Below are 12,552 nucleotides of genomic sequence, written 5' to 3'. Positions count from 1 at the left end.
TCATTGTCTGGTAACAGGCCAAGTGAATACTGTGTCCAGACTCTTAAACGTTAAGCCCCCACACAAAAGAAGTTTGAATAATTGCGCGATACATCTTTGCCGGCTTCACGATACCCCAAGCATTGTGCGAATACAGCGTAGGGCTCAATTCCTTGCCAGGCCAGCCAAGCAAGTATTTGTTACTAACAGTCTAACACATAGAATGGCGAGTCTGAGGCTAAACGTAGCATATGCCCTTTAAGCTCTAGAGTCTAGGCGCGGCGGGGCGATTATTGAGAAACTCTGAGCTTTCAACTCTTGGCGGTATGAAATCATTGTGGAGATGCAGAAGTGACTCTAAGCGCTCGCTCAATGCCTCCTTGTTATATAAAAGTTCAATTTGTTACATGATGAAAAGCTCAAGCCATGAGTAAGCGCTGTTGAATGTTAATTCCTGATTCGGAAACCATTTTACTTGCCCTACAATTACATGACTAGTAGATACACTAGAACCTGAGATAAAACAATCTCAGCATATCCAGCTCGCAATAATATCCTTGCATTGGGCAAAAAACGGGTGTTAAATCGTCGAAGCGGAGCTGTTATGATGGGGGAATACTGTCCTGACTGCTGGCTCCCTCGGCAACGGCCTCCTGCTCGAGCACACAACCAAAGTATTTGAGCATCAGGGGGCGCTCGTTCGAATCTGAGATGCTTCTCAGGAAGGCCACACACCAAGTAGGAAAAGGGCACCCTCTCTACGGCCAAGCTGAGCTGCGAGCCCGGACTGAAATTGGCCCGTGAACTGGTACCCGACAAGACGTTCAGGGGTGGGCGGCTCAAATCAAAGCTGTAAACGCTGAGATTCTCCCAGAGGGGTTGGGTTGTCGCCGAGTCGGGTTACCTCTTAGCTTGCGGCTGAGCTGCAGGTTCCATCAGTGAAAGCATTGCAAAATCTGACTGGTGCGGCGTCCTGCTTGCTGATGCTCGCTTGTAGTGTCTACGGCAGATGAAACAATATTCACCTAGCCAAGATGACTGATTTCAAACGAGTATTCACATGGCTTATTGGAGCTTCAAGCTCTCTTCTGAGTACAAACAGGTCAACAATCTAAATGCGTTGGTTGATTGATTGATTGATTGATTGCGTTCTAGCTAGCCAAGGTTACAATCCTCTGATGAGCTACAAGGCCACTTCCAACGCAACACATGGTCCACAACGACCTAGACGGTACCACACGGGATGTGGGTGGGGCTCTGTTCGGGCTCGACGATAAAGTCGTCGTAGGCCACCAGGTTGCCGGCATGAGTCTTCAACTGAACGGCACCCGAGGCATCCTTGGTGACAGTAAAGCGGGTGGAGTAGCTGTGGTGGAAAGACGCGCACGAATTTAGTCACAAGCCCCAGCCAAGTCGGTACCTACCCAGTTCACAAGTCCGGGGGGTAATGGGGGAAGGGTAGGCGGGGGTGGGTCAATAATCAATTAACTTACTAGGCCTGGGAGCAGTTGCCGCCATCGAAGCGGGTCTCGATGACGCCGAGGACCTTGTAGGTCTTTTGGGTCGTGGTCTGCGAGTCGACGGTGGTGACGTTGGGCAGGTGGTTCCAGTGCTTGTTGCCCGCCGTAGGCAAGAGGGTCTGCTTGAGCTTGACGATGGCCTCGGCGCCGGTGGCGGTGTTGCCGAGCACGATGAGCCGGCCCTGGGGGGTGAAGAAGTCGGTAAAGGTGTCGGTTGCCTTGGGGTCCTCGGCCGAGGCGTAGAGCCTGCAGAGATGGATGATCAGCCAGGTCCAGTGGGTAAGGTCGGGCGGGATCTCCAGGCTGGGTTCGGAGCAGAAATGGGTATGGGCTTACTCCTTCAGGTAGCCCTCGAAAGCAGGCTCGACATCCGACGCGGCGGCGTAACGGGTCATCTGCACCGCCGTAGCGGCGCCCAGCAGGGACAGGCTAGCGATAACGTTGTTAATCTTCATCTTGGACTTTGATATTGTGGAATAAGGATGGTTCTGTGGGATGCATGCTCCAGAGTGCTGACGGCTTGGCTTTGGCTTTTTGTACCCGTCGCTTCACAAACTAGCCTGATTCAACCCACCTCCACCCTCAACATTATCTCTGGGTATGTATGGATTCCATCTTTGCCGTGTTTTCGCTGCCGCATTTCGCTTGCCAGATCAACGAGTCGTGTGGTGGAGACACCAAGCCTCTGTACCGGAAAGATTTGTCCATGATGGAACGGGCTGCTGCATATTCTGATGGGCCCGGCTGGCATGTAATTGTATTTTTACTATGATCGGTTTAAAACAGTATATCTGTATCCAGTAAAAAAATGTTCTGAGCGTTAAAACCATTGTCAACTATTGCATGCCCTGCTATTATTTTGTGGTCTAACACCATGGTAGATGGCATCCCGTAAGTTGCGGTGGGCAACAGGCCATATTGTAGGCACAAACCTCGCTAAAATAGAAGCGGCTGGATCAGATCGACTGATCGATACCCTGTTTCGGTGATGTGCTGCGCAAGGCCCCATCTTTATTTTCACCGCTGGCCATGGCGCCACAGGTGGTCCATCATATTCCGTATTTTGACTTTGGTTAGGGCGTTTCGTCTTTGTTTACTCGAGTTAAGCGGGCGATTTCTTCCACCTGTGTAATCAATCCAACTCCTTAATTTTATGCATCAAGACCAACCCTGGTGTGGTGATGGCTGGCTATTGTGACCACACCCTCCTGCTTACTATACGCCGACGTCAAACCCAACAATGAAGAAGAAGAAAAAAACAGTCGAGAAGATGATGAATATGGCGCCACCCTTGAGGATCCCCGGTCGTCCTGACCTTGTTAGAAGCCGCTTTCATCAACAATATACGCCTTTTGTCTTGATGCTCCATACCGCAATATCCTGGAAGCAAAATAACAATGTTTTGTAAATTACTTGACGCTTGCGATGAAGTCAAGACTAGCATTAATAGAATTTGCAATCAAACTAGGCTGTCCCTGCGGGGAATGGGTCACGACATAGATCCTCGACCACTACCGGAACGGGAAATAGTGGCGCCTAGGGAGTTTAAAATCCTTTGCCATCGTCCAGCGCACGCGCATCAAAGTCCAGCCAAGGGTTTCCCTCTCACAAGATGGTTAGGAGCATCACAAACCGCTGGACGGTGTCGAAGCCTGCAGGGTCTTGGGAGACTTGACCAGATTGCCTATTGAATGCGACTAACCTCGGACCTCTGCGATAGGTCAGTCGAGGCTTCCAGACCATGACTAGATGCGACGGGTATTAGAGACTGCCCCCTTTCCCACACCCGACGACGAGGACAGTAAATATACCCTGACCCGCGCGACGACCAAACTGATTGTTTTGGAAATAATCTTGCTGGCTAACAATGTGCCCAGTAATCCCTTATAAGAGACTTATTCCATCCATTTCACGCAAGCTTGAGAAAGCAACAGTTTTCAAAGGTTATTCTCCCGTGATATTACGAAGCGAATTCATGTCGGCAGCTGAAAATCGCGATTGGGATCTGGATCTGGATCAGGGGTGCATGGCGGTCAACCCCCAAGGAATGGACCCCAGATTCGTCATCTTGGTAAGGTACATGTTCTGGAACCAAGACAAGTTTAGCCTGCTGCGGCCGTTCGCCGCCACGCGGCCACTTGGGAGTATCAGGACGCTTTAAGCGCCGACTAGGGCAAAACTAACCTGTTCGTATGCCGTTGAGATATTGCTAGTTATTCTGTGGATCGCAAGCTGCACCAGTCTAGCCAGCTAGTAATTACCACCCCCTGGTTCTGCACATGAGGCTGAGATTTATAGGGTATCGCACATATCTTGCGGCAGACTAGAGGGCCCAAGTCGATGTATAAGGATCGAGGTGTATCTAAGTACTTGTTGATGTTTTTTTTTTTCTCTAACTTAACAAGCTGTACAAGCTCAAGAAATCAATTTCCTGTTTACCAACGTACTTGCTGTTGGCCTGTTGCGCTCCTTTTATCAATCCCAATCCAAGATGTTGGCACGCACCACCGCTCTACTCGTATTGGGCTACCTGCACGGGACTTTCAGCGCGGCCGTCCCAGCCGCCGTCAGCAGTGCGTCTGCTGCTTCCGTCGCAGCATAGACCAATGCCCAGCCCAGCAAGTGCGGAGCCTCGCCAGATGGCAGAACTCTCATGTGCCAAGGCTCCCCTGGCAGCATGGCCTGCTGCTCAGTAAATGGTATCTGGTAAGTCTAGACAAAGTCCAAGATGCTCCTCTGGTATTGGGGCTATTGCTTTGTACTCAACCAGAGAGAAGAGCCCATGCGACTGGATTTTGAGCTGATGTTGAGAAAAAAAAAAAAAAAAAAAACTTTGTACGATTAGCGGTTCTACCCCCGACCACTGCGGCGTAGGCTGCCAGCCTGCTTACGGGCGTTGCCTTGGCCAGTCTCAGTCAGTGACGACCAGTTATATAGACTATGCCGACCCCACTAGCAGCGTATTCGCTAGCCATTATCCAAACAAGAATGAAGCCCCGAGGTTGATTCCGGGCCTACAGCCCAAGAAGACCGCGGCAAAATCAACCAACACTCTGTAATGGGCGGCATCCGAATCTGGCGCACCCAGCAAAGCTACCATCTTGGTCTGGTTGACGCACAAGTCGAGAGGCGTTTGATTTTTGATTTTTGAAATTGTGCTCCCAAGTCTTCGGCAAGAATCACTTGTTGCTTGTACAGATGTCTATGCAGTGGTTGGTTTGCGGCTGCGCGATAGATCAAACCAAGGCGAATTCAATCGGATGTCGTTGGTAGAGATGGCTGTCGCGAAACAACACACGAGTTATTAAACCCGATAAAGTATGCATGTTTGAGTCAAACTGGATAGACTAGGCGGTAAGAAGCGGGTGAGGTCACAATTAAGTTTCTTGATAGTTGCAGTGCATAAGAATTGTGAATGGCTAAAGCTGTCATAGAGAGTCAGTCTCTAGTTGTCGGAAACATAAAGGGGGCTTTTTGACACGACTCATAGTTACAGACTTGACTCAGGCAGCCATCAACAAGGTCATCAACTTGGTATAGCGGGTTTAGCTCAGTTGGGAGAGCGTCAGACTGAAGTCCACTTCAGCCCTACATCTGAAGGTCATGTGTTCGATCCACATAAACCGCAATAACCGCTGTTGAGCCACACAGTCCTGATTGTGGTGCTCAGAATGGCCTCGTGGACTAACTTTTTCTCGGGGCTCCTTTTTGGGAGCAGTGACAGAACAGATGAGTTCTGCTCATATTGATTGAACCAATGATTTTGGGTTGTTGACAATTGTGTAACTTGTGACTCTACGCCCTACCTTGTCGCAGCCCAGTCAGCTATGGCTTTGAGGCAGTTTGTCAACAGTCTCTATTTTTGCCTTTGTCTTGAAAAAAACCAAAAAAATAACACCGCCTTCGATTGTTGTACAAGAGAAACAAACAAACCAAGATTTTGCTTATAGATGTGTATTCAAGATGCCAAGATTACGTCTGCACAGACGCTAGCCAGTGGCTCGCCACGGCAGAACCAAAACGAGAGAGACCGCAGGCATGCCCCGTACAAGAATTCGGAGTGGTGAGGGCTAAAGTATCGAGACAGAGACGCACGGAAATGGAACCCGAGGCTAAACCTACATGTAATCGACTTGTGCACTCCTTCTGGTTAGCTTTCCAATGTGGTCGGAATAAAGTTTAGTGTCCTATGCGCTCTCCTGCCGCAGTAGAGGCTTGGTCCTAGACCGTCCACATGTCGCGTGCGTCCTGTAGTACAGGGGAAGAGTTCTGATGGAAACTACTGACCTTATAGGCCAGTTCTGATTCTCGTTACCAGCAATAGACTCATGTGTGTCTCGACAGACGTCGGACTATGAAATCATGTTGCAGTTGAATGTTCCCAGAAATTTGTCACTGAGATGGAATGCGGCTGGACGCCCAGATGCTGCGAGTCAGTTTTCTAGTCAATATCACCGGTGGTGTTGGCGCAGACTGCAGAGCTATCAACCCGAGGGTGAAATGGTGTAGAGGGAGATACGGGCAGAAGATGAGCAATGTGACAATGGAAATCGGGGCAGATATGGATGGGAGACATTTCAAAAGGGCTCGGCTAGGTCCAGTCAGAGAAAATTCAAAAACATTGATCAGGACTTGCCGACTGTGAGACTCAACCTGGATGAAGAAAGAAGCAAAACCAAAAACAAATCACAGTGTGATGGTTACGAAACATGCGTCACATCAAGCATCAATCACAAGCACAGAGAGCATTCAAGTAGGTCTGGAAGGGGGTTTATTAAACGAGTGGAACGAGAAGAGACTTCTCTAGCGGGCATCCTTCCAGATGCTTCCAAAACTTGACATCTATCCCTCAGGCGAGACAGGATCCAGCGGGCTGTGTGCCTAATCGTTCCACGGCCACCAGGAGCTTAGGACGAAACCAGGGCCCCCGGCCGCCAGGACCAACTTTCACTCAGCGCTGATCGCCGGATCCAGGCTCCCTCACCGGAACTCCAAACGTCCTCCTCCACCATCATCCCCATCGTGATCACATGCATCCCTGAAATGAGATGGCTAGATGTCCGCAAAGACATTAAGCCATTTAGCTCAGGAGAGGAAGGCACTGGATGTTGACGAGACCCTGTAGATGGGGAAGAGCGAAGTAAAAGAGATGCTGTGGTTAGCAGGCTGCTGCATGACGATGATGATGATGATGATGATGATGAAGATAGAGAATGATGATGCCATGTGGACCGTGGCGAGGAAAAACTCACGAATTGGTCGCCCGAGCAGCACATAACGGTGTCCGAGCAGAACTTGTTGACGGGGACCAGGTTGTTGAGGAGAACGTTGATGGGGATGACCTTGCACTCGCCACCGAGGACGTTAAGCTCGCCGGCGAGGCCACCCATGCTGTTGCCCTTCTTGCTGTTGCAGCAAGAAACGACCTTCTCGCTGCCACACTTCTGCATCGCCATGGACAGGGAGGGACCTTGCTCAGCGGGAGCGGCCTGAACGAAGGCGGTGGCGGCAAGGGCCAGGACAACGGTCTTGAGGGAGAACATTTTGAATTAGGTTGGGGTTTGAGGGGTCTCGAAAAAAGACAAGAGATTAGATATTAAGTAAGTTGGAAGTGGGAGTCTAAAGAGTGGCTATTGCTATGGTGAGCTTTGGGATGGTGAGAAGAGAAGGAGAAAGTGAGCTGATGGGAGGGAGGAAGCCTTCTATTTATCCACGATCCGGAACCGTCAAAGTCAGGCAGGGGAGGGGAGGGGAGGGGAGGATATCCAGCCTCGGGCCTCAACGCGGCCGTGCTGCCTGCCTGCCCGTCTGCGCTGGTCTCTGCCACCCAAAAGCCGCGACCAATGCCCATCCAGTCGCCAGCCAGACAGTCTACCTGCCAGCCAAGCGCCTCACCAAAACACTCCCCCAGTCCATCCCAGTTCCAGCCAGGCCCCCTTCCCTTCCCCCCCAAAGCCCAAATGCTATGCGTGTATGTTGTTCAATGCCGCCACCAAAAAGCGGTCAATCCACAGCGAAGCGGAGACACGCACTGCGGCCAGTTGCTTTGCAGCGTGTTGCTTTGCAGCTTTACGTTGGGAGTCCAATTTCTCTGACAGCCACCGCCGTGAAGACCCGCTATTGACTACTGGACTAGACTGGAAAATCCATATTTAGGAATAATTTCGACACTATTGGAAGCAAAATAAGCAACACAAAGAAAAAAAAGAGTCGCTGACTTTGCCTCTACGGGACCATAGACGGGAACTTTGCTTTGTGGTCCAGCATGTCAGTCCAGCCGGCCTTCCGGCCTTGACTTGCCTGGTTGATCGGCAGCATGGTGTAGTGAATACTTGCAGGGGTCATTAATGGCCCGGCGCTCGGCACCCGAGTGAAGACGGGGGGTTTTTTTTCCCCAGGGACCTAAGCCTTTCTTGGTGTCAGAACCACCGGAAATTGACGCACTGAAGGTTACTGCAGGACCTAAGCATTTGCGATGCCATCCCCTCTTGTGATACACTGCTCTAGTTTCTTCGGAGAGGGTTTTTCGTTTTGTTTTTGTTTTCCTCTCCATCGAGTCTCGGCTTCCTGCCAGATCGGCGGCTAAATGCAGGGGTCGGGCCTCATGCAGTTTCCAACCATGCCACGCACTCTACACTCTCTGCGGTCCTTGGAAGCCCAGGCCTAAGATTGAGGTGGTGTATCAGACATAAAAAAAAGGCCAACGTAGCAAATAGCCCCATCCGCATTGAAGGAGCAATGGGCGGTCATCAGAATGCGCTGGTGTGGCTTGCTGAGGTTGCCACCCACCATGCAGCAACCCTCCGTCCAGAATTGCTTCTTCACTTGTGCTTTTTTTTTTTTTGGTTTCCACTGCCAATGTCGTATTACAAAGTAACCTGCTCGCCTTACTTTTGGCGGTGGCAACCGGAAATTGCAGTTCCTAAGAACAAGTCGGCCCCAGAGGAATTCCATGGCATGCCACCAAGAAGTTGCAATATCAAAACACTCGCCATACACATCCCTTGCATATGACGTGTGACTACACTACTTTAGCAATCCCTGGAATCCGGGGTTTAGGTGACAGTTCGGCTCGGCATCTTGGGTGGCGTCAGTACAGATTGGCGTGTCTAATTTTTTTATTTGTTTGTTTATTTTTTTATTATTTTTATTTTATTTTAAATTTTTCCCTGGGACGATCAAGAGGCATCGTGTGCACTGCGTCTCGTCACTAACCTGGCGGGGGCACGCGGAAAGACGGAGACGCTCAAGGGAGAATAGCACAGAGATCGAGGGGGAAACAAGTCCAAACATGCGGGTATCCACATGTCAATCGATCGGTCTTCTTGGGCTCGACCAGATAGCTAGACTACTGCTACAGTAGACACTACGGTAGACTAGGCAAAGTCATGCCATACCCATGCCCTGGATTGCATGGCCCCATAGTAGCTAGATCCTCTTTCCTGCGGACCGCCAAGGCATCATTGCTTGCATGGGAGGCGCCCCATCGCCACTTTCTCGTGATGTCTAGCCTGGTTTACTTGACTACGGAGTATAGCCGAGCTCGACAAAGACGCGGGCCGAATCTGCCCTCAGATTGTTCTTGTCAGCTGTCAAGTCTGTTTTCTTCTTTTTCTTCTTTGGTGGACAAAGCATCGTGTCCCGTGTTTGAGAAAGAAACAAAGCGCAGTGATTCCGATGGATGATGCATGGCTTGTTGGATGAGGGGTGCAAAGCGGGGAATCATGTTGCTTCTTAGGGCTGAGACCCCTACCTACCCTCAACGCAATGCACTTTACTTTGCTTGGGCACTCCGCACCCAATGGCAACCTATCTACCTTGGTTGCTTGGCCATTCACGCAGCTTGGCAGCTAACCGGTCAAAACAACGGACACACTATCATGGTACGACGCTGCCTGTACATACTACCATCGTACAGTACACTGCTAGCAAGGGCCAACTCCTGTCAGTCATCAGTGGGTTTGTCAGGCACCATCCTGTTGGTCGGTCCCCGCTAACCCACTGGAATCGAAACTACTCTGTAAGCTCACCTCGACTGGTGACGCGCCGTCGAGTGAGTCCTTTGCTAGCTGCGGGGAAGATCTCTTTTATCACAGATCGTTCAAATTGTCTACAGTAGCTTGGTTGCGACGCTTGTCCAAGTCAATTTTCCTAGCTGCATGGTGCATGTTTATCATGATTTTGTTCTCGAATCCTTTGTTTTTCGTTTTTTTTTTTTTTACCACCTGTATCAGATCAATCTCGATGCGTCAATTCCCCAACCTATCTCGTCCCAGCTTATGGAGAATAGGAGAGAGGTCTTCATTCATTCGACAACACATCTTCATGTGTGGCGTTTCCTCGTCACACCGCTGCAGCTCTCCCCCTGCAACAACCCTCATACACAATGGCTCTTTTGTTCTTCAACATCCGCATCAAGCCTATCACAGCAACCCACACCGCCGGCGTCTAGACTAAAACTAGCGCTGCAGATTTTCTGCCGGACCGATTTGCTGTACTGTCTCCAGTCCACCCTCAACAACAAGAGGAAATGGCTGGGCGCACATTCATGTCGTGTTGCTTGGCAGCTTGACAGGTCAGCGCCTGCAGTCGATGATTCTACACGGCGTGACGGGGCCACTGGGCAACCACACCGCCGCAATTCATCTGTCCCGTCTTTTGTTGCATGAGTTAGAAGCAACTCCCCAGTCTCGGCGCATCTGGCGAGACGTGTACGTGACAAAGCAACGACGATGCTGCTTCGGTTAGACGCGGACAGACGTGGTTGGCGCGGATCACAACTTCATAAGCACAAGTGAGCCAGCTATCGAGTACCGAAAGACTGGTACGACGTAAATAAACCTCGTGCTGTCTTCCTCTCAACAAACCTGAGCTTCTGCAACCATCAGGGTGCGGCATAGATCCTCGAGAACATCTCATGGTCGAAGCTCTTTCTGCGTCTTTGATTCTCTACAGCATCATGGCTCTCGGCAAATTTGGAGATGAGTCCCGTTCCGTATTGCAAACACTGACGCTTCGAAAACTTGACCAGAACCGCCCTTGCTCGATTTTTCCAGCCGCATCCGAGTGCCTCGTCAACGCGAAAGATGACTGTCTAGCGTCGCCTTGATGTTACGGTGTTACACCACGCATTGAGGACCGATTTCCCTCCTCGCGATACCCAGAATGAACACTCCCAAGTTCCCATCCTAGCTCCGCCAGTCCCTTTCGAGGCTTCTTCCCGGACTTGAATCTTCTTCCCCCGATACTGTCTCGCGAGCCTGGGAGTATCACTAGCCAGCAACTTCCCTCACGTAAACACCGCACCCTCGATCTAGACGTTTGGGGATACGCCAACAACCAGCTCCTCTGCTACGCTTGAGTTCAAAAAAAAAAAAAAAAAAAAAAAAAAAAAAAAAATCGCTCCGAAACTGCCACGGCCTGTCAACAGTCAAGCGAGAAATGCACTCATAGCGCATCGGCTGCCAACAATCTCCCAAAGGTGAAATGGCGCTAAAACTAAAGTGAACTCGTCTGGCATCCTTTTCTCGACATGCAGATTTTGAGAAATGTGATCCCAAATTCAAGTTGCATCGCTGTCCTACATCAGTCCTCGGCAAACCGCGAGGGCAAACGCATGATTTTCATTGGGTTCATAGGTTCATGGATCAAGATTCTGGAGCCCCGCTGCGATGCTTTCGCGGCAGGGCTTTACGTGCAAGCTGCTGATACTCTATGTTCGCCGACTTGAAGACGAAAGAACATGCCTCATGCTGAAATCTTTGGGTTGACCTCCGTTGACTGAAACATAGTTCAGAGTCTACGTAGATTTTCGGTTCTTTTGCTTCGAGTAGTGACTTGAATTCAATTATATAGCGGGGATAATAGAGCTTGTAAGTTGTAATACTAGTCACCCTAACACTTGGTCCCGTGTCCTTTGCAGCGTTGGCTCCCAGGCCTTGCTGCACAAGTAGCACAATTCTTCCAAATCCGTACCTTTGGCAGCTCTCTGTGTCTGTAGCTGTCACCATACTGTATACAGCGGCAGTCTAGACAATCTAGAAAAGATTCAAAGGCTCTACCGGCTTTCCGACGGGCTATCCTACATTGCTCCCATACCGCTCTGTTCATGTGAAGCCTGCGCCCCAGCGAGTAAACAACAGTCCAACCTGTTAAGTTTTGTCGAGGGATCTCGGTGATCAATGCGAATTCCCTGTCGGCGGCATAAGGATATTGCTTGCCCTCCTTTTTCGTACAAGGCCGCAACTGCTTGAACGTCGTTTTCAGAGAGCTTCTTGGTACTGATTTGGTAAACGTCATAAACTTTCCCGGGTTCTAGATATATCTTGCCGCTTTCCCTCGGCGACCTCTTTGTCACTCGAGGTCGACTCCCAAGACAGAAGCCTCTTGTCCAACTTTATCAAAACCTCAAGCGGGTGTTGGTGGTATTAAAGCCTCTCGCGAAATTACGCCTCGAAAATTTACATTCTAGGAATCGATCAGGGCCGCGGACAGTCGCCTCGGCAGAGTGTTCTTAAAAGCCTTGGCCAAGCTGTGGCGGAGGAGCGACAGCAAAATCAAAATACAAAGGGGTGAAGGGCAAAACGTCTTGGTGTGTAGAATTGGTTCCCAAGGAGGCGAGGCCAAAGCGTCCGGAACGAAGCCAAAAACGAAAAGAGTGTCGGAGAAGATGGTGCTGAAGATATAGCTTTGAGCCCTTGCTCAAGGAAGACATTGGTTGACAGGCTTTATATACCTTAGCTACCTTGTGCTACTTTACAGAGAAAATATCCCAGTTCTCGAATTTGTCTTTTTGGCGCAAACAGCTTCAAGTATTGAAACCATGGCTAATCCAAGTCTGCACTTATATGATAAGTGTCGCTTCACTAAGCAAACAACGAAGCCAGGTCAAAACCGTTAAACCGACTTTACAGTGCGCACTTTACTAACCGACATGACTTTATAAGAAGAAAAGAAATCTAGCCTGTGCCAAGGTTGAGCTTGTTATTCGGCTCAAATCAATATCTCAAGTTCTCAACCTATTTTATAGCAACTTCCTGGCGATAAGGCGAGT

The 12,552-nt window shown here is 50.0% G+C and overlaps 3 protein-coding genes across 3 annotated transcripts; 1 reads left to right on the top strand and 2 right to left on the bottom strand.

The window, feature by feature from the left end:
- Positions 1–1,203: 1,203 nt before the first annotated feature.
- Positions 1,204–1,954, bottom strand: PpBr36_09646 (uncharacterized protein; the record flags this gene model as incomplete). Its single annotated transcript, XM_029896767.1, has 3 exons — positions 1,204–1,345; positions 1,473–1,745; positions 1,836–1,954. The coding sequence occupies 3 exons, from the start codon at positions 1,952–1,954 to the stop codon at positions 1,204–1,206; spliced, it is 534 nt and encodes a 177-aa protein (XP_029744471.1).
- A 2,036-nt stretch (positions 1,955–3,990) lies between these two features.
- PpBr36_09645 (uncharacterized protein) lies at positions 3,991–4,558 on the top strand (the record flags this gene model as incomplete). The annotated part of the gene is made up of 2 exons (XM_029896766.1): positions 3,991–4,072; positions 4,437–4,558. 2 exons carry the CDS (start codon positions 3,991–3,993, stop codon positions 4,556–4,558), a joined length of 204 nt encoding a protein of 67 aa, XP_029744488.1.
- Positions 4,559–6,406: 1,848 nt separating this feature from the next.
- PpBr36_09644 (uncharacterized protein) lies at positions 6,407–7,042 on the bottom strand (the record flags this gene model as incomplete). Its single annotated transcript, XM_029896765.1, has 3 exons — positions 6,407–6,551; positions 6,602–6,618; positions 6,752–7,042. The coding sequence occupies 3 exons, from the start codon at positions 7,040–7,042 to the stop codon at positions 6,407–6,409; spliced, it is 453 nt and encodes a 150-aa protein (XP_029744490.1).
- Positions 7,043–12,552: the final 5,510 nt, after the last annotated feature.

Source organism: Pyricularia pennisetigena (assembly GCF_004337985.1).
Source record: "Pyricularia pennisetigena strain Br36 chromosome 7 map unlocalized Pyricularia_pennisetigena_Br36_Scf_8, whole genome shotgun sequence".
Taxonomy (NCBI): domain Eukaryota; kingdom Fungi; phylum Ascomycota; class Sordariomycetes; order Magnaporthales; family Pyriculariaceae; genus Pyricularia; species Pyricularia pennisetigena.
The sequence above is the reverse complement of the archived record's forward strand: the minus strand, read 5'-3'. Positions and strand labels throughout refer to the sequence as shown.